The 18,444-nt window shown below is 41.8% G+C and overlaps 1 protein-coding gene across 6 annotated transcripts in view; it reads right to left on the bottom strand.

Annotated features, from left to right (window-relative positions):
* Nucleotides 1–18,444, bottom strand: part of cep112 (centrosomal protein 112) — a 121,141-nt gene that overhangs the window by 60,678 nt on the left and 42,019 nt on the right. For all 6 annotated transcript variants that reach the window (XM_030734889.1, XM_030734888.1, XM_030734887.1 and 3 more), the window contains 6 exons: nt 15,767–15,921; nt 15,385–15,514; nt 15,178–15,270; nt 14,996–15,055; nt 13,715–13,794; nt 1,510–1,645 (listed from right to left, as the gene is read on the bottom strand). In XM_030734889.1, the coding sequence (XP_030590749.1) occupies nt 1,510–1,645; nt 13,715–13,794; nt 14,996–15,055; nt 15,178–15,270; nt 15,385–15,514; nt 15,767–15,921 (654 nt within the window). The remainder of the gene's footprint in view (nt 1–1,509; nt 1,646–13,714; nt 13,795–14,995; nt 15,056–15,177; nt 15,271–15,384; nt 15,515–15,766; nt 15,922–18,444) is intronic.

Here is an 18,444-nt window from a genome sequence, read left to right on the forward strand (position 1 = left end):
AAAAGAAGAGGAAAGAGTGAGCGAGGATGACAGGGATGCAGAAGAGACTGCTCCCCTCTCCCAAGGCTTTGATGTGGGCTGAGGATAAAGTCAGATTGGAGATCGGGATGCCAAGGGCTCAATGGGAAAAGAAAGAATGAGCAAGAGGATGGAAGGATGAGAGCATCAGAAAAGAGCAGTAGGAGGAAGAAGTACACCAATACAGTCGGGAAAAAGAAAGTAAAAAAGAAAAGAAGACATAACTCGCCACACATGTGGACCTGAATTCAAGTAGCAAGAACAAGAGGGAAAAAAAAAGGCAAACAAAAGTTCTGCTTCCTGCGCAAATATTTAAAAATATTCAGTGTCGTGGCGCCAATCCAAAAAGTATATCGGCAACAACACACAACTCACAAGACAGAGTGATATTTTTCCTAGAAGGTCCCAGTTTTTACAACCCTGAATATGTTTTATTACTTGAATGCCATCTTTGTTTTTTGGGTGCCAACTCTTCTCTGCTCAGATGCAAACAGTACAGTTTCTTTCTTCTTCTACTTTTTTTTTTTTTTTTTAAATATAAGACAGGCTGGGGAAACAACGGTTGCTCTGTTTGCCCACAAATATCCAAGACTCCCACTCAGACATAATAATGATAAGCCATAAAAAACAAAAAACAAAACAAAACTAATCAGCAACTAAAACTTTATCATCCCTCTAACATTAGGCCCTTTAAAACATTTAGGACCACACTCGGCGCAGCTTGGTCAATACGGCACACACGCAGTATAGCCAGATATGCTTAAGAAAAGCGCCTATAGCTAAACTGACTTGTAAAACAGCATCAGAAGTTTTAAGCCGAGTGCATATCGATTGGAGATCTCTCCCAATAAGCACCAGCCCACGCAGTGAGGAGTGCTGATTGTGAGGCAAGCCCAACGTACTAATTAGTCCGCTTGCTTAATGCGGTGTGACCTGCTCTCCGCTGGAGCCTGACCAGCCTACGTCACGCCCACTTACAAGAAGTGCGTTCGCTGTGCGATAGCAGAGGAATGAATACACCTGCTTAATGAACAGGATTACAAATAATTACATTCATTTGGAATGACTGGGTGACTGAAAAAGGCCCGAGGATGATAATGTTCTTGGCTCTTGCATATAGATTTTTCAGTCTAAGAGCAAAGGTGCTGGAAAATGATCCCTTGCAGGATATGCTCTCTGTGGTTAGGCTGTGCCTCTGCAAATATAAAGTGTGTGTGTGCATTGTTTTGGTTATTGCCAGTCAGCTCACTGCAGTACAGCAAACCTGACAGAGGGTTACTGTTAAAGTGTGTGTACATGTGTAAACACTAATCTGTTCTGGCACATAACAGGAAACACAAACATTGCACAAGAGTAACGTGCAGTCCTTGCATGAATAGAATGCACGCATGTAACAGAAAACAGGTGTGCATAGATACCAATTTGTGTTGACTAACATACATTGTGATTTCAGTGCGTAGCGCTCGTTATGCATTGATGTGTGTATCGAACCTGGAGTTTCATGTCAGCGTAGGCCTTCTCAGAACTGAGCTCCACCTGTTTTTTGAACTGCTCCAGTGCCATATCTGCCTGCTGGATGTGCTGTCTTTGGCTCTCCCTGGCTCTGTCCAGCTGGCTCTCCATCTCCCTTCAAACCAAATACACACACACGCACACACAAATGAATACACTATGTAGCCATAGAAACACAAGAAATCCAGAAATAGTTAAGAAAGTAAACTTTTTTTTGTAGAACTTCTCAAAAACTGTAGTTACATAGTAAAAGGAACAGAACTAAGATAGTGTGTGTGTAGAAACATAAATTAAAGGCGAGAAGCTGAAAACCATCCGTGTTCTTTCTGCATACGCTCTTGGTTAAATGTTAAATGTGGTGCTTTATCTTGACATTAGAGTAAAATATTCGACATGCAACAAGTTTCTTGTTCCATGTTCAGTGACATGCTCACAGACTTTCCATCATTTATTATTGTACTTTTTTTTGCATACAGTATCACCTTGCCCATCGGAGTGTGTGTCTATGTCTTCCATGCAGGTATGCCGATCCTATTGCTGGCAAATGTCAGGTCACAGGCTCACAAGTGGAGTGGGACTGACAGGCATACTGAGAGGGAAAGCCTCATACTGAGAACTGTCAGAGCCCAGCCGCAACATCATATACAATGTAGCTGTCAAACTTAACGCACAGATGGTAGGTGGAGAAGGGAGTGTGTCTGGGTGGATGGATACAGAGTAGAAAGAATGACAGCGCTAGAAGCCAGGGAAGGGTGTGAAGGTGTTATTTTTGTGAACCACTTTCAAATTTCTGTCCATCCATCCATTAACAATACTCCCTTATCCTTTGAGGGTCACATGGGGGTAGAGGTGGGCAGGAGACACGATGAACAGGCTGTCAATCAATCACAAGACTGACAACACAGACAACATTCCCATTGACATTCCAACCTATGGATGCAAATTAACTGAAATTTTTTTGGAAACAGGTTAAACTTCTGGCACTAAGGCGACAGTCCCTGCAAATTTACTCACTATATTGCCAAAAGTATTCGCTCATCAGCCTTCAAACGCATATGAACTTGAGTGACATCCCATCCTTTATCCATAGGGTTTAATATGATGTTGGCCCACCCTTTGCAGCTATAACAGTTTCATCTGGGAAGGCTTTCCACAAGGTTCAGGAGTGTGTTTATGGGAATTCTTCCGGAAGCTCATTTGTGATGTTGGACAAAAAGGTCTGGCTCACAGTCTCCACTCCAATTCATCCCAAAGTTTTCTATCAGGGCGAAGTCAGGACTCTGTGCAGGTCAGTCAAGTTCTTCCACACCAAACTCGCTCATCCATGTCTTTATGGTCCTTCTTTGTGCACTGGTGTGCAGTCATGTTGGAACAGGAAGGGGCCATCCCCAAACTGTTCCCACAAAGCTGGGAGCATGAAATTGTCCAAAATGACTTGGTATGCTGAAGCATTAAGAGTTCCTTTCACTGGACACCCCACTCCATAATCCACCCTCCACCAAATTTTACACTTGGCACAATGCAGTCAGGCAAGCACCTTTCTCCTGGCAACTGCCAAACCCGTCAGATTGCCAGACAGAGAACCATGATTCGTCATTCCCGAGAACACGTCTCCACTGCTCTAGAGTCCAGTGGTGGCGTGCTTTACTCCACTGCATCTGACACTTTGCATTGTGCTTGGTGATGCAAGGCGTGGATGCAGCTGCTCAGCCATGGAAACTTGTTCCACCAAGCTCTCTACGCACTGTTCTTGAGCTAATCTGAAGGCCACATGATGTTGGGAGGTCTGTAACAACTGACTGCAGAAAGCTGGCGACCTCTGCACACTATGCGCCTCAGCATCTGCTGATCCCGTTCTGTGATTTGATGTGGTCTACCATTTTTTGACTGTGTTGCCGTTGTTCCCAGTCACTTCCACTTTGTTATAATACCACCAACAGCTGACTGTGGAATATTTAGTAGGGAGGAAATTTCATGACTGGACTTGTTGCACAGGTGGCATCCTACGGTGGAATTCACTGAGCTCCTGAGGGCGACCCATTCTTTCACAGATGTTTGTAGAAGCAGTCTGCATGCCTAGGTGCTTGGTTTTATACACCTGTGGCCATGGAAGTGAGTGGAACACCTGAATTCAATGCTAATGATGGGTGAGTGAATACTTTTGGCAATACCAGGGTGTATGTTGCAATAAGACTGATCATGTATTACTTGTTTCTCCACAAAAACACATAATAAAAAACCAGAAATCCAACATAGCAGACACGAGTATATGCAAAATATTAAAAAACAAACAAACAAAAGAAAATCCATTTTAACGCGCCTTTTAAGATGACGAAAAAAATTAAAAATAATATCTGGCAGACTAGTTGACAGACATTTGCTATTATAATACCATTCCAGCCTCAATACTGTGAATAGAAAACTCTGTTGTCACACACAGACTCAGACTCTGAACAATAATGTCAAAAAGCACGCACATCTGTTCTGCCAGCTCCAAGTGTTTGTCACATGATACTCATACTGGATCTGAAGTTTTAGAATTTGGCAGAATCTCAAATCTCTTGCATGACACTTCTTGAAGAAACCATGTTGACAAAATCCAACCCCCCCAGAAAACCTGGAAAATATTATCCCCTTATACTTGTATAATGTTCGTATTTTAATGACACCACACATGCTCCTCGCAAGTGCAGCGCGCAGAAATGTAATCTGGATAAATAACTTATGAAATGTGTGCCCAGGTTTTAAAAAAAGATCAAAAATAATTTAATGACAGCATCTGCTATTCATGTATGGTGCACAAATGGTATTTTGCTGAAAACAGAACCGCGTAAAGTGATTTAATTTTCACAAAAGTATTACTCAATGTGCAACTGTTCTCTTTTTTTTTTTTTTAAAAGAGGAAAGCAACAACACTGTAGCCACTATTTCAACCCTCCAAGACCCTTTATCTGATTAAAGTACAAAGAACACAATATCACGGGGACAATTTGACTGACTACACTTTTTTCCTTTACAGTGTGAGCCATATGCAGTACTTTGTGTATATGTGAGTGTGTGGCTGTGTGTTTTTCTACTGTCTTGTAAATTGCTACTCTAACAGGGTATGGATAATTATTCCCCCTGGACAGACAAGCAGCAGGAAGAATGAATTTCTGGCCAGTGGGACTTTAAACCAATTAGAAGTACAACTATTACTAAATTACAACAGGCACACATTAGGTGGTGGTGGTGGGGCACTATTCTCCATGCATTTATCTGTATTTCACAAAGCAGGAAGGCTGTCAAGTGGTGTGTAGAAAAGCAGTATGAATACGTGCATCTGTGCGCAACTTAAAAAAAAAAAAACTGGAGTATATCTAAAGAAAAACATACAGTCTTTGCAAAGATTGCAGTGGTTAATCTCCATTAATCAAAGAAACAACTTTAGGTGTTTATAAAGAGAACTGAAACGGAGGCGATAAAAAAAACAGCAAACAGAGAAGGAGGCAATAAAAAATAGCAGAGAACAAAAGCAGAGGATTGAGAAAGGAATGTGCAAGCTTTCTCTCCTCTTTATAGTGTTCTGTCTCTTTGTAATTTTGGTTTCTCTCATGTTGGACATCAAACGACAAAGAGACTTTTTTTTTTTTACTCTCTCTTTACCAATTTTGTGTACTCTGTAATTATTAATCAGTCTCGTTGCACGACTGCCTTCCGGACTCAGACAGACACAAAAGGATATGTGGGGAGACTAAGATGGAAAAAGAAAGAAAGAGGAAAGAGAGAGGAAGATGGAAAAAAGGATGTCACAGAAATAGCAAGTTTTTTAAACTTCCAAGGCAGAGCAAAAATGAATTGGGTGTGTGTCTCGCTTGAGAGACGACGGAGCCCACGCGTGTGTGAGAGAGAGAGAGAGAGAGAGTGTGAGTGTGTATGGGTGTGTGCATGTGTGTGTACACGGGTCTTTGTTCATGAGCCACAATCCCAAACTCTCTGTGTGACTGACAACTCTACTCAAGGAATGCACTATGACTAAGTTGGAGCTGGCTGCTGGGCCTATACCTCTGAGGATACACAGAAAGAAAAAAAAACTGACTGCAGCTAACTTCAAGTATGTGACAGATTGAAACATATTATGCTCTTAAACTGAGGAGAGCAGGTGAACACTTGGTGTCTTCAGGGATTCTTGGGAGAATAACTACGTGTGTGTGCGTGTGAATGTGTGTGGTCACTACAGTTGTAGACAGCGTGTCACCATCAATAACAGAGCAACGAGGGTGAGATGAGAGGACAGCGAAAAAGAGTCAGGGAGGCCTGGCAGGGAGAAATAGAGAGGGAAAGGAAGGAGAGGGGTGCCAGCGCCAGGGCGGCCTGCTGGCTTTAAATGGATCTCTGGTCAGAAAAGTGGAAGGAGAGGAGGCTCAAATTAAAGATGTGCCATTTCTAAAGAGGAAGTCCTCTTATCCCTCAATCCTAAACGGCTGTTTAAAGGGGAGGAAGAGAGGGCGGCGAAGAGAGAGGAGTGTTTGTACTAGAGAGGGTGAAGGAGCTTCCGCCATCCAGCCGCCTGGCAGACAGGAGGGGTGCGGGGATGCCGGCATTTTCCGGACTCCTCTGACCACACAGTGCCACATGCCGCCTGTGTGAGTGTGCAGCACATGGCGGATATACAAGGAAGTTACTGTATATAGGAGCTCACATGCAGTCAACACAAAAGCACACGCTGAAGTCTGTGCACAAAGACGAAACTCTTAATTGCTTATGCAAATATTCTTTTCATGCAAGCAGAGTATTTAAGAATTGTATGGGCTGTGATGTGGGTGGAGCAGCACATGGAAAAGACTGACAAACAGACTAGAATGCACGCTTGCATGTGGATGCCGCTGGTCTCTAGCATAAAAAAAAACCCAGAGTCAGTGAGAGAGCATGTGTGTGTGTGTGTGTGTGTGTGTGTGTGTGTGTGTGTGTGTATGTGTATGTGCGCCAAGTGCATGTGAGTGCCTCCACATCTGCGTCTGTGAGCTCATCCAAACGGAATGATAACGAATCCACAGACACATCAAAGGGGCTTGGAAAAAAAAGCGAGAGCACATAAAAAGAGAGAAAATGCAAAACTGAAATATTCAGCGCCCTCTGAAGAAAAAATAAAACAGGCTTGGTTTTCATCTGCATCCCTAGAGAAAGAGAAAGGGAGAGAGTGAGAAAAAAAAAAGAGAGACAGAAACAGACACAGAATAAGAGACAGACCACAAATAAGTGAACACAAAAGAGAGATAGCACAAGGGCAAGAAATATTAAAGGGAGAAAGAGTTGAAAAGAGAGAATAGAAAACAGAGGATCATTGAGTTGGACGGCTTTAAAACAACCTACAATTCTGGCCCTGTTTGCAACCAGCATTTCGCTTTAATAAATTAAACAAAACAGCCACAAACGTAAAGAGAATGGTCCTCCACCCACAGTGGCATCTACACATGTAGTCATCTGGGTGCCCGCAGGGAAGAGTTGCCTTGGTAGCATCTTTAAAGACACGGCTGTTAACTTTTAATTTAAGCCCCAACCTTCTAGTAGTTTGCCCAGTCCCACAGATTCTGAACTAAAACAGCAAATCAAAGATGGGATAACTCAATCGAATCATCGAAAAATAATAATTTGACAGCTAAAGCCCTTGTTAAGAGGCAAATGCTTTCCAGTTTTCTCAGTCAAGCTGAATATTTTTGTGCAGAACAAAAATAAGAAACATAAAGATGTCAACTGGCCAACTACATTTAAAGCATATTTCAACATTTTCTGACATATCTTAGATCAGATTAATAAAAAAAAACAAAAAACAATGCAATAACTAAGTAGCTGATTACCACAGCTCAGGGAAGTTGTGTTTCATTGCTCTGCTCAGGCACTAGAAGGATATGACACCTGACATGATGACATTTCAAACTTTGCTATGAAGTTCACGCTCTCGCATAATCCCTGGAGAGCGAGACAGAGGGGGGAAAAAAAAAAAGGGACTTTACCTCACACTAGTTAGTGAGTTGCACCTCAAAAACACCTAAACACCAATAAGAAGAGGAATCTGGTGCAGCACAGGCTGACAGTCGCAGTATGTAGGTGGATAAACATGTGGGTGGGACAGAGCAAAAAGACACAGAATAATATTATATGTTTGTCATTGTTTAAAACAGCTCTGGAGCTCGCTCAGTTCCACCCTGTAAAAAAGTTGTTCCCTCCGAACAACTTGCCGCTTCAATGTAGCGCAGACACTTTGAGGGAAGGTTCTTATTTATCCTCTCTGCATATCTGGTTCAATGTACAGCAAGAAAAAGTGAATGCAGCCATTTTCAATAAAGGTTTTAGATAAATCCAAGAAAATGTTGTACAGCATTGGCTTTGCTGTGCATTAAAATGCTATTTGGCTTCATGAATTATGCAGACGACAATGGCAATGTGCTAAATCAACTAGGCGCGAGTCCCTACAGTAAAACTACTGTATTTACATATCCCAAACATAATGCAGTGGGAGATGGAGCTGGAAGGTGTTGAGTGAAACAATGAAAGCCCTGAAGACAATCTGTGCAGTCTGAAGCATCAGCTAAGTGAGCCTGCTGGTCTAAATTCATACTGTCAGTGCAGACTGGGAAGAAAGCGAGCTTCATGTAGAAATGCCAAATTTGGTTTTGTGTGACGACCACATAAGCCGGGAAAGGCAATTAAAAATCATTAAAGTAGGAGATGAAAATGTCAAAACATTAAGTTATGTGATGATTAAATATGACAAATTACAGCTGAATAACAAATAACCAGAATTACTGCTCAGTTTTTGTTCATTATCTACCTGATTCAGTATTCAGAAATAGGAAGAAATGCTTCTTAGCCCAACTCAATTATATTCTTGATCTGATGATAAGCTTAGACTGTCACTGACTTACAGCCTCAATAATAAGCGTATAAATAAGTATTCATTTTAAAATCCAACGATAATAAGCTATAGTCAAAGATTCTCAAAGACAAGAGTGGCCGCTTAACTCAGAGAACCACTGAGTCATAAAACCCATTTAAAGGGCTCTGCAGAATTTTCCTTTTGTCAAGTCTGTGGTATTGAACTGGCGCTTAACCCATCCCCGACTCCCCCTTTTAAAGCAGCTGCCATGGGACTAGATATTGAGCCCTGCTGAAGCTTTTCAATATTCAGGATCCATACCTCCACCTGCTCCTGCACCTGAACATCAACTGGGCTGCTGCACGGCCCCTGCTTAGACACCTCTCAGGACCACCACCCCTATTTCCCTCCATCCTTCCTGTCATGGGAGAGGAATGCTGAGAAAGATAAGACCACTTCAAAGACACACCCAGTTGTAGAAAATGCGCACGCACACACACACACACACACACACACACACACACACACACACACACACACACACACACACACACACACACACACACACACACAAGCATGAAAGAAGGCATTGGATGAATCCTTTATCTTTAAGAGTAGAAGGACATGCATGAGGGGCCCTATCTCATGCATGCATATGGGTACGCATGCACAAACACTACGAAGGTGAACAATGACACGCAGACAGAAGGAGACACACAACGTTATCAGCCAGAGTAACTGTTGCTAAGTGCTGATTAGAAAACAAACAGTAGCCCGATGGTGCAACGTGAGAAACAGGGTGATGTTTTCACAGTAAACATTAGACAATGGGAGAAAAGCAATAAGTTTTCAAGTAGAGATGAATTACTAAATAAGCCAAAGACTGACACATCCCATTAATGACAGCACATGTGTGCGACCGGACAGGCGCTCACAGCCAGATGCTACGTGTGCCACTCCAAAGTGTAAATGATCACTTAGACCAAACTGCTGAGACAAAGTCAGAGTTTGTACCACGCCTTAGCAGAGATGTGGTTTGTTTAAGCCAGTTGGGATCCAAGCTCCAGGAAGGATGGTATGAAGGAGAGCATGAAAAATAAAATGATGGCAGCCTCTTGGAGAGAACCCCCCCCCCACACCGTAATCTAGAAACAGACCCTCTCCTTTTTCACTACTTAAATATCTGAGTGGTTTTCAAATTTTCTCCAAATTGTGATTTGGAGGTTATTGTTACAAAAGCAGGCAAGCTGTTCCCAAGATGAGCTACCCCCTTTCTTTATTACTTCATCCACCACCACCACCACCACCACCACCACCACCACCATCACCACTATCTGTGGTGCATCTCTCCATCTCCATGCTAATGCCCTGTAATGATCTGAGGCGCGTTGGGATGAAAGAAAAGGAGAGAAACTTGTTCCCAGTGCAGCTTTGTAGTGCTTTCTGTTGTTGTTGCCATAGTAACAGAGACCAGGAACTCAAATTGACACAGCAATGCCTATTTGCGTGGTAGAACAAGAAGATAGTATTCTTCTTATACTTGTAGTGGATTTCACTCACATATGCGGCATATGAAAAATCAAATACATCAAACATTTACCATCAGCAGTTACATAAACATATTAGGAATAAAATATCACTTTGTGGATTTTTTTGATGCGTTTTATATATGTGAAGATTACTATTTATAGGTCTATGTTCACATACCCTTCAAGAGGAGACTGTGTGGATCAGCATGCATGCATTAGAATGGTACACATATCACACAGTATCTGGTACACAGAAGGCATCTTGAGCAGTTCTACTTGTTTAATTTTATCATTCAACCTCCAGTCTTCACACACACGGGCGTGCACACACACACACACACACACACACACACACACAAACCTGTGTGCGGTCTTGCTTTGACTTTGAAGTTCTGCTGGATCGCCTTTAAAGGCCGTCAGTGTTGCCACGGCAGCAGGCAGGTAGCAGACATCAGGCTGTTCAGTGTGCTTGAGAGTGTGTGTGTGTGTGTGTGTGTGTGTGTGTGTGTGTGTGTGTGTGTGTGCAGCCTGAGTATTTAATTAGCTAAGAGCCCAACGGGCCACTTGCCGTTTTCAGTGTTTAAACGAGGGAATGACTGGCTCGTTACTGATACTAACAACAAGGATAATTTATGCACAAACGGATCTGTCTGCTGTGTTTAAGGACGTTCTCTGTAACTGGGCTGACAATGACAAGCAAACAATAAGAAAGCACAACCATCAGTGTTCCTGTATGATATTTACACTGAATACTAAATACTACAAAATTTGTTCTTGTTGCGTCACGCTGACAGAAACAAAAAGGAAGAGTAATAACAATATAATCTTTTCCTCTCTCTCTCTCTCTCTATCTCTCAAAAAACTTTATTCTAGTTCTTCAAGGCCACTTAAAAAGTAATCGCCTAAAAGCACTTTAACCATAGAAGAAGACCCCAGAAAGGCGGTCTTGTCAATTCGGTGGGTTGCTATTATACTGCAACAAACAGCTGAAAACCACTTGGGGTGAGTGATGGCACTGTGACACGCTTTGGCCATGTATGGCTGGAACTGGAGCTCCGGTTGCTGAATGGGCCAAGCCGGCTCTCTGTTTAATTGTGCAGAACATGATCTAGTTTTGCCATAGAAACTATAATCTGCTTGTGGCCAAGTAATATGGTCCTGTATGGAATTAATTACCCAGTGGAATGTACTGACTGGCTCACTGGTTGGTTTGCTGATTGTCTGGAGTCTGCTGAAGTCGAGCCTTTCAACATATGCAGCTCTGGAGAGAAAAGAGTGTCACAGCTAAAGGAGTTAGAGTAGGATGTGGCATTTTGAGCATATAATGTGTTATTTTTCCTCCACCCTTTTAATAATATTTCCCTCTACAGCAGGCATTCTGAAACACAGTCACAAGTTTAACACTAGAACACTAATATCGGGTGATTTTCACCCATGTGAAAGTCAGAGTGCTAGTTTTACAAAACTCACGTTAGTGTTGGGTTCATTAATAGCACTATTTAGTTGCGGCTACATTCCATTTGGATAAGACAGGTACATTGTGCACCACAATAACTTCTTGGGGCACACAATGTACCTAAACAATTGTTAATGGAAACTGTTAAATCTGCACTTTTAAAGCTCAAAATAACTGCTTTGAAACAGGAGCTGCAGCAGTATACCACAATGAAATCATGTGTTAGCAAATTTAACAATCAGACAGGCACAAAGAACAGCTGCCCCTTTCAGACATCCTTTATCATCATTGATTCCATGTCCTTCAAAGTTGTGACAGCAGTCTTAAAGTTATAACTGCCCTGAGTTTCTTATCTTGGACAGATGACAAATCAGGTGTTTCTTGTCCTTCAACTGGTTACTTCTTTTTCTTATGGTCTGTTAATGTTCTTTTCACATGATGTCAAAACTTTTTTTTCTTTTTTTTACTTAACACTGTCACTCCCAAGGAAACACTTTGGAAAGGTGCACCTTTTCTGGTTTCCTCCTCAGACACTACTGTTTCAGTTTCTTCAGTTGGATGTTCTCCTGCTTTTATGCTTTAGCCGTGCAGGCTTCTATCTTACATGATCGCCGCCGCTTTCTCCGCTTCATCTCGAAGTAAACGTGTTTCCTTATATAAAGAAATGGGGCTGTGGTACGAGCCTGTTGATTTAGAACAATTCTGATTCAATAACGTGTGGTAGTAAGAACAAAATTGGCTGGTGTGCTCGTTTAATAAATCCAATGGTAATTTTGTGTGCGCACTTATTTTTTGAACATTTTTAAAAAGATATTAGCGACTCAGGCCCAATCTGGAAGACAGAAAACTTTCTCATGCAGCCTGTGTGAAAAGGGTCAGGGCGCGCGCGTGCGCACACACACACACACACACACACACACAGAGGCCTCCCTTCTGGTGACAATGATAGAGAGAACTAAACAATCCAAAGTGCAATTACTAGAGTGACACTGACAATGTTGCAGCTATGTTTGACAAGTGAGCCATGCCTACATGACAGAATATGGTCCCTTTAACAGATTTAACAAGTGAGCAATGATATGTATCTCTGTGAATTAAAAAAGGTCATGTTTATTTGAATTTTTGTTGCAGCCCACACTCACTACCTCCTGTGACAAATATACTCAACTCAAGTTTTATTGTCAATTGCTGCCAAATGTACAAGACAGGCGGAGAACTGAAATTATGTTTTCCCACAACCCACGGTGTGCAAAAACTGTGTTCACTATAAAATATGAAATATATTATATTGGCTTTTCAGCTCATTCAAAACAGCTGTATGCTCTCTCCAGAAGCAAAACTGATGCGAGTCATGAGAGTGAATCAAAACAGATTGCTCAATGGTGGTAATAAGCTGAGTGGAGCCGAGAAAAACTGCAGGATTAAATGAGAATTGCTGGTGGATTCACTACACATCATAACTTTGTCATTTTATCAATCGTTGATATCAAATATTGATCATTGTAGCTTTCATGTTTTTTTTTACATTGCTTGACCAAATGCACAGCATCCCTATTACATCCTTTGATATTACCTGATATTCACAGTGTTTCTCTTCCATTAAATATAAACTTATATCATATAATTCTGTCAAACTTCATATTTGCAGTAATACTGTCAAAGGCTGACAGTTTTGTTTATCAATTAGTATAGAGATTTATACAATAGGATTAGGTCTGCCAGTTTTCATCAAGGTATCACCAACGCCAATCACATGTGAAGCTCTGAGACTTTTCAGGTTCTCAACTCAGTACTTGTTTCAGTTATAAAAAGAGATCAAAGAGAGTGCACAAGGGTTGGCTTGTTAAAGCCAAACTCCGCCTTAAATCAGAATTCATACACGCTGTTTTTATGATCAAAGACTCAAAGTCGGTAGACATAAACAACTCTTTTTAATAAACTCTGAAACCACAAAGTCGAGACCCAAATCTGTGATACTAATGACTCTAAAATAAAAATCATGCTTCACTAACATTGGACATGTTGGAAACCTTGCTGCTAAAAGCAGTGGTTTCAGTAAAGCACCAAAACTGTCCATATACCTGCCAAAACCCCAATGTGACAACATTAGAATACGACTAGTTTGGTTTAGTATTGTGTTTGTGCCTGAAAATCTGACTTAGCATCCTTTTACTCTTTAGTCTGTTGGATTTATGACAGACATCTGATGCCGCGATGGTGACCACAGACCCAGTATGCAATTATCTTGATCAGCAAATTGCTGATTAGCATCAAAGTTGTGTAATCTATGAAACTTCTTGACGTCCACAAAACGACTTTCAGTTTAGCCTTTTCCCATCATACCTCAGTGCCTCTTCCAGTTTAGCTATCTTCCTCTTAGCCTCTGCTTTCTCTTTCTCCGCCTCAGTTTGAAATGCCAAAACCTGAGAGCGATAGAGAGAGTACAGGCGGGACAGAGAGAGAGAGAGAGAGAGAGAGAGAGAGAGAGAGAGAGAGAGAGAGAGAGAGAGAGAGAGAGAGAGAGAGAGAGAGAGAGGTGTGAGTGAATGCAAAAGCAGATGCCATCAAACATCACTCAAGAAAACTCTTCTGCCTGTGACCTTGTGCATCTGGTCTCATCCCTACTCTCTATCACCCCATCAAAAGTACCATCTGAGCCTATCCCGCCTGCCTCAGAGGGCCTCTCACTCCGGATCTATGGCTGCCATATGGGCTCTTCTTATGTCCAGATACTGTGCCAGTCTCCTTCTTGTGTATCCTTTAGCACTCCTCAGGACTGGAATGAGGAATCTTTCCAGAGAAAACAAAAAGGAAAATGAACAACAGATTTGTCTTTCATTGTTTTCATTTCCCGTCACCTTGCAGAGCAAAGAATGCAAAAGAAAAGGTCAAAAAAAAATACAGGTGGATTACAAGGACAAAAAAAGAAAAAAAAAAAAGAAAGAGAGAAAGAAACATCAAAACCAAACCACTGAGTGAAGCTTAATTTAAATCCTCCTTGACCCCAAATAAAGGTGCACACAGGCCTGCTAAGTTTTTGCAGGTGTATCAGTCGCAGGGGGCCAGATGTGTATGCCAGCCTGCCACCAAGATGTGGCACTTTGAAGATGACCCAGCTGTATGGGCTTAAAACCTGATCTTTACCTATGAAGTCTGCCTCGGCCTGGTCTGGTCCAGCTCAGATCATTAACAATAGCCTTTGTACTCTATGCTTTATGGCTCTATGGCTTTAAAAAGGGTCTCTCAAAGGAGAGACCTGGGTGCAGGGGTAATCAAGCACAGGCCTGGGTATATAGACAGTGCATACTTCTGACAGACAAAATGTCCTCTTTTTCCAAGTGCTCTTCATGTTTATTTGGATTTGTTGTAACTTGATTCTTACATTTGTAGCTTAATAATTCTTGCTTTAAATGACTAAACTACCATCCTGCCTTTCTTCTGCGTTTAGCCCTACATCTACCTGTTAAACAAGGGTAGGGTTTTACAAGAGCAGACAACCACAAGAAACATGTGACTCCAAGCTTTGATCTCCGCTAATCACATTGTTCGGGGTGGTTTTGATATAATGGCAGGAGGTACTGAGACTGGGGGATAGGTTTTCCTTATGGAACAAGAACACGCTACCTTTTTCTCACAGTTGATCAGCAGCTCATCTTTTTCCTGCTGAAACCTCATCTCTTGATCCTGAAAGGAAGCAGAGTTGAATTAATGGGTCCAGGAGAGTGATAACAACAAGCATTTTTAAAGCTTATATTGTTGTAGTGACAAAAGAAATGTTTATATGAGCACCATCACCCAAATCATACCCTGACTTGTTGGTGTCTTCGATGTTCACTGTCCTGGAGCTGCTGTTTGATGTGAGCCACAGTTTTCTCTAAGTCTGATATCACCTCAGAGGCCTGAAAAAGAGAGTGGGGAGATTTTTTTTTTTGAGTTCTGTGTTATTAATCAATCAGCAGCAAATTTAGCAGGCCGAAGGGAGATGTGTGTGGGTGTGTTGGGGTAACGTGAACCTTAGCAGCGGAGAGACCATGCTCATGATGTAAGTGACTCAAGTCAGTCTCGTACTTGGCTTGGAGCTTCTGCATGGCTTCTTCATGCTGCTCACTCAGCTGCTCCTTCTCCTTCTGCAGGATCATAATCCTGTTTGACATCATGAGAGAGTTTTACACATACAGATCATATATAGGCACCAATTTCATTGCCCATCCACAGCACACTAATAATATGTTACATAAAGATTTCTTAAGATGCCAATCAGGCATTTAAATTAAACAGCACACAGTAGTAAAACCTGGTTATGAAAAGTTGGTTGTCTCCTATTTTTACCACTCTACTCTACTCCTCTTTACCTTTCGGTCCACCTCTATTACCCCCTGGCAAACAGGTTCATACCGTCTGTTAGCCTCCTGCAGTTCAGCGCCGATGGATGCAATGTGGATCTCCAACTCGGCCTTCTCCTGCGTCACTCTCTGACGCAGCACGTTGCCCTTCTCCACCTCCACCGACTGCTGTTTCACCCGGAGCTCCAGGTCTCTCACCGTTTTCTCCTGGATGCACAAAGTTTAGTAAAACAGCTTGAACCACTAAGAGCACCGGCACAGGAAAATGGCATGAGTCAGAGGATCTGGTTGCTAATATGGAAGGTAATATGTGACTAGCTGAATAGCCAGATTGACCCTCTCACTTCATTCTTGAAAATAAATGATAATTATTCTATAAAGATTATTAAAAACTGAAAACCCCTCCCTGCTCCACATGGTAAAACCTTAGAAGACCCTTTTGTTGTTGTTTCATGTCCATTTTTTGCTCCTCCAGTTAAAATAAGCTCAGATACATATGTCTTTCCTCTGTTACATTTTGGCTACTGTTTTAACTTATTATCCAAATTCTGACCTAAGAATGAAGTCGTGGTGATACCAGCTTAAAGGGTAGACTTCCTCACTGGAAACTCTTAACTTAAAATTCAAAAGTTAATGAATGCTTCCATAATAGAGACCCGCATATGGTGCACGAACATCCGCTTAAGATGGACTTTCTAAAATTTCAGTCACAGACAATAATCAGTTGTTAGCTAGGCCAGTATGTGAAAATTGCCAGATATTACTGGCAATTTCAAAGTCTAGCCACATTCCTTAAATTCTTAAATTACTGACATTTAGAGCTGGTGGCAGTAAAGTGCTGGTACATCCATATAGTGCATAATAAAAAGCCTAGAACTTCAGAAGTTCATGATTTATCATATAAAATTAGATGACTCCAACACATACTGACAATGTTGATGTATTTCAGTCTCTTTTCAACTGTCAAAAACTCAATCAAGATTCTGATTTTCAATAAAGACAATGATCAAAGTCCAGTGTAAGCAGACAGCTTCTTCCTACGGTTTTGATTAAAAAGAAACTTCCCTTCGCTGCCTACTGTCCATCAACATGCACATGTGTGTGTGTGTGTGTATATACATGACAGCGTGGAATGCAGTGTAGGCGGGTTGATAAAGGCGATGATGGGGCGCTGATTAAAGATGGGGCATGCTAGTCGATCTAGACGATGACAGAAGATTGTGATGACAGAAGGTGGAATGACGGGAGAGCGTGGAGTGGGGTGTTTGAAAAGAGTACAAGAGCAGTGCCCGGCAAGGCAGCTGAGAGAGGCTTTTGTCTTTGTGTTAACAGTGTGGGGCGTTAAGAAAAGGAACAAGGGGCCTGTGTTGTGCCTGTGGACGCGTGCTGACACTTAGCTCTCTGGCAGGAGATGAGAAGACAAGTCTCCCATACTGAAGCCTGACTCGGCACACCTGGACGCATTCAGTGGGGTCAAAATATGTCCCCTAATTAGGTGTTTTAGAAGGAGAATGACTTTGTGTGAAGTGCAGACTATATAAACTAGATTATGAGCTCCGCTACTCTTCAAAGATTTTGAAGTGATTAAGCCTTTGACAGGCCGGGTGGGGTGGGGCGGGGCATGTAAGCCTTGAAAAAAAAAAAGTCATGAAAAGTGATGGATGACCTTTCACAATATTTGTATCAGAACTGCAGCCAGCAACTGGAAAGCGGCCTGCATCACCACTCGTCTCCTGGGGCCTGTCAGGTTGCGTGTATGCATACACATTGTGGTTCAAACTCTAATAATGGATTCAATTTTTTTATGAGGATCTCTTTTAGCTGGGCTATGCTCACAAAAGTCCTCATAAAGAAACATCACTATAATACACACAGTCTCAGTCAAAAGTTTGAGTGTGTCCAAACTTATGACTGAAACACTAGTGAAGGATTTCGTCAGTTGGAAAATATACATTATAAAAAAAACCCAGTAAGTTTGACAAACAAGTGTCCAACAAATTCTCAGAAACCAGTTATTAACTATTTACATGGACAAAAAGATACAAAAATCTCAATTCAATCAGTAAAATTTCAGCTGTGAAGAAAATGTGGCACTGCTACAAATGCATCTCTAACTATTACACAGCATATACCAGTTATTTGGTTTGTAACTGCATAAACTACTGTTAAAATATTAGCTGGTGCAGATCTTAGGCAGATAGCAGCTTGTCTTTATTTCCAAACACCTACTCAGTCACTCTACCTGTTCTGCCCTGCGCAGAGATGAGAGCCAAAAACAACATCCGAAGCATCTTCTTGTGATCCCTGTTGGACAGAAACTCCACCAGGTAGTGGTGGGCAGATAAACAGTCTTCATTTCATTTGTTATTTAGCCACATCCAGTCTGCTGCATTTGAAGGGAATGAATCATCGGCTTGAGTTCGTCCTGGCTTGCTTGTGTTACGTGTGATATGAGTGAACTTTTTCATATTGTGTCCTGGACATGAACTTAGGATCTACATCTCCCTGGCACAGTGGTGCAGTGGTTTCCAAAGACGTACATGCAACTGGAGATTCTAAATTGGCCGTAGGTGTGAATGTCAATCTGTGTTAGCCCTATGATACACTGGCATCCAGGGTGTACCCACCTCTCACTCTAGGAGGAGTGAGAGGAGTAGCGCTTTGCAGAAACAGCTATAATGTGAGGAGTATGGACTGAAAATTGTACAAGGAAGACAAAAGAAGGATATC

The sequence above is a fragment of the Archocentrus centrarchus genome, chromosome 8, assembly GCF_007364275.1.
Source record: "Archocentrus centrarchus isolate MPI-CPG fArcCen1 chromosome 8, fArcCen1, whole genome shotgun sequence".
Lineage (NCBI taxonomy): Eukaryota > Metazoa > Chordata > Actinopteri > Cichliformes > Cichlidae > Archocentrus > Archocentrus centrarchus.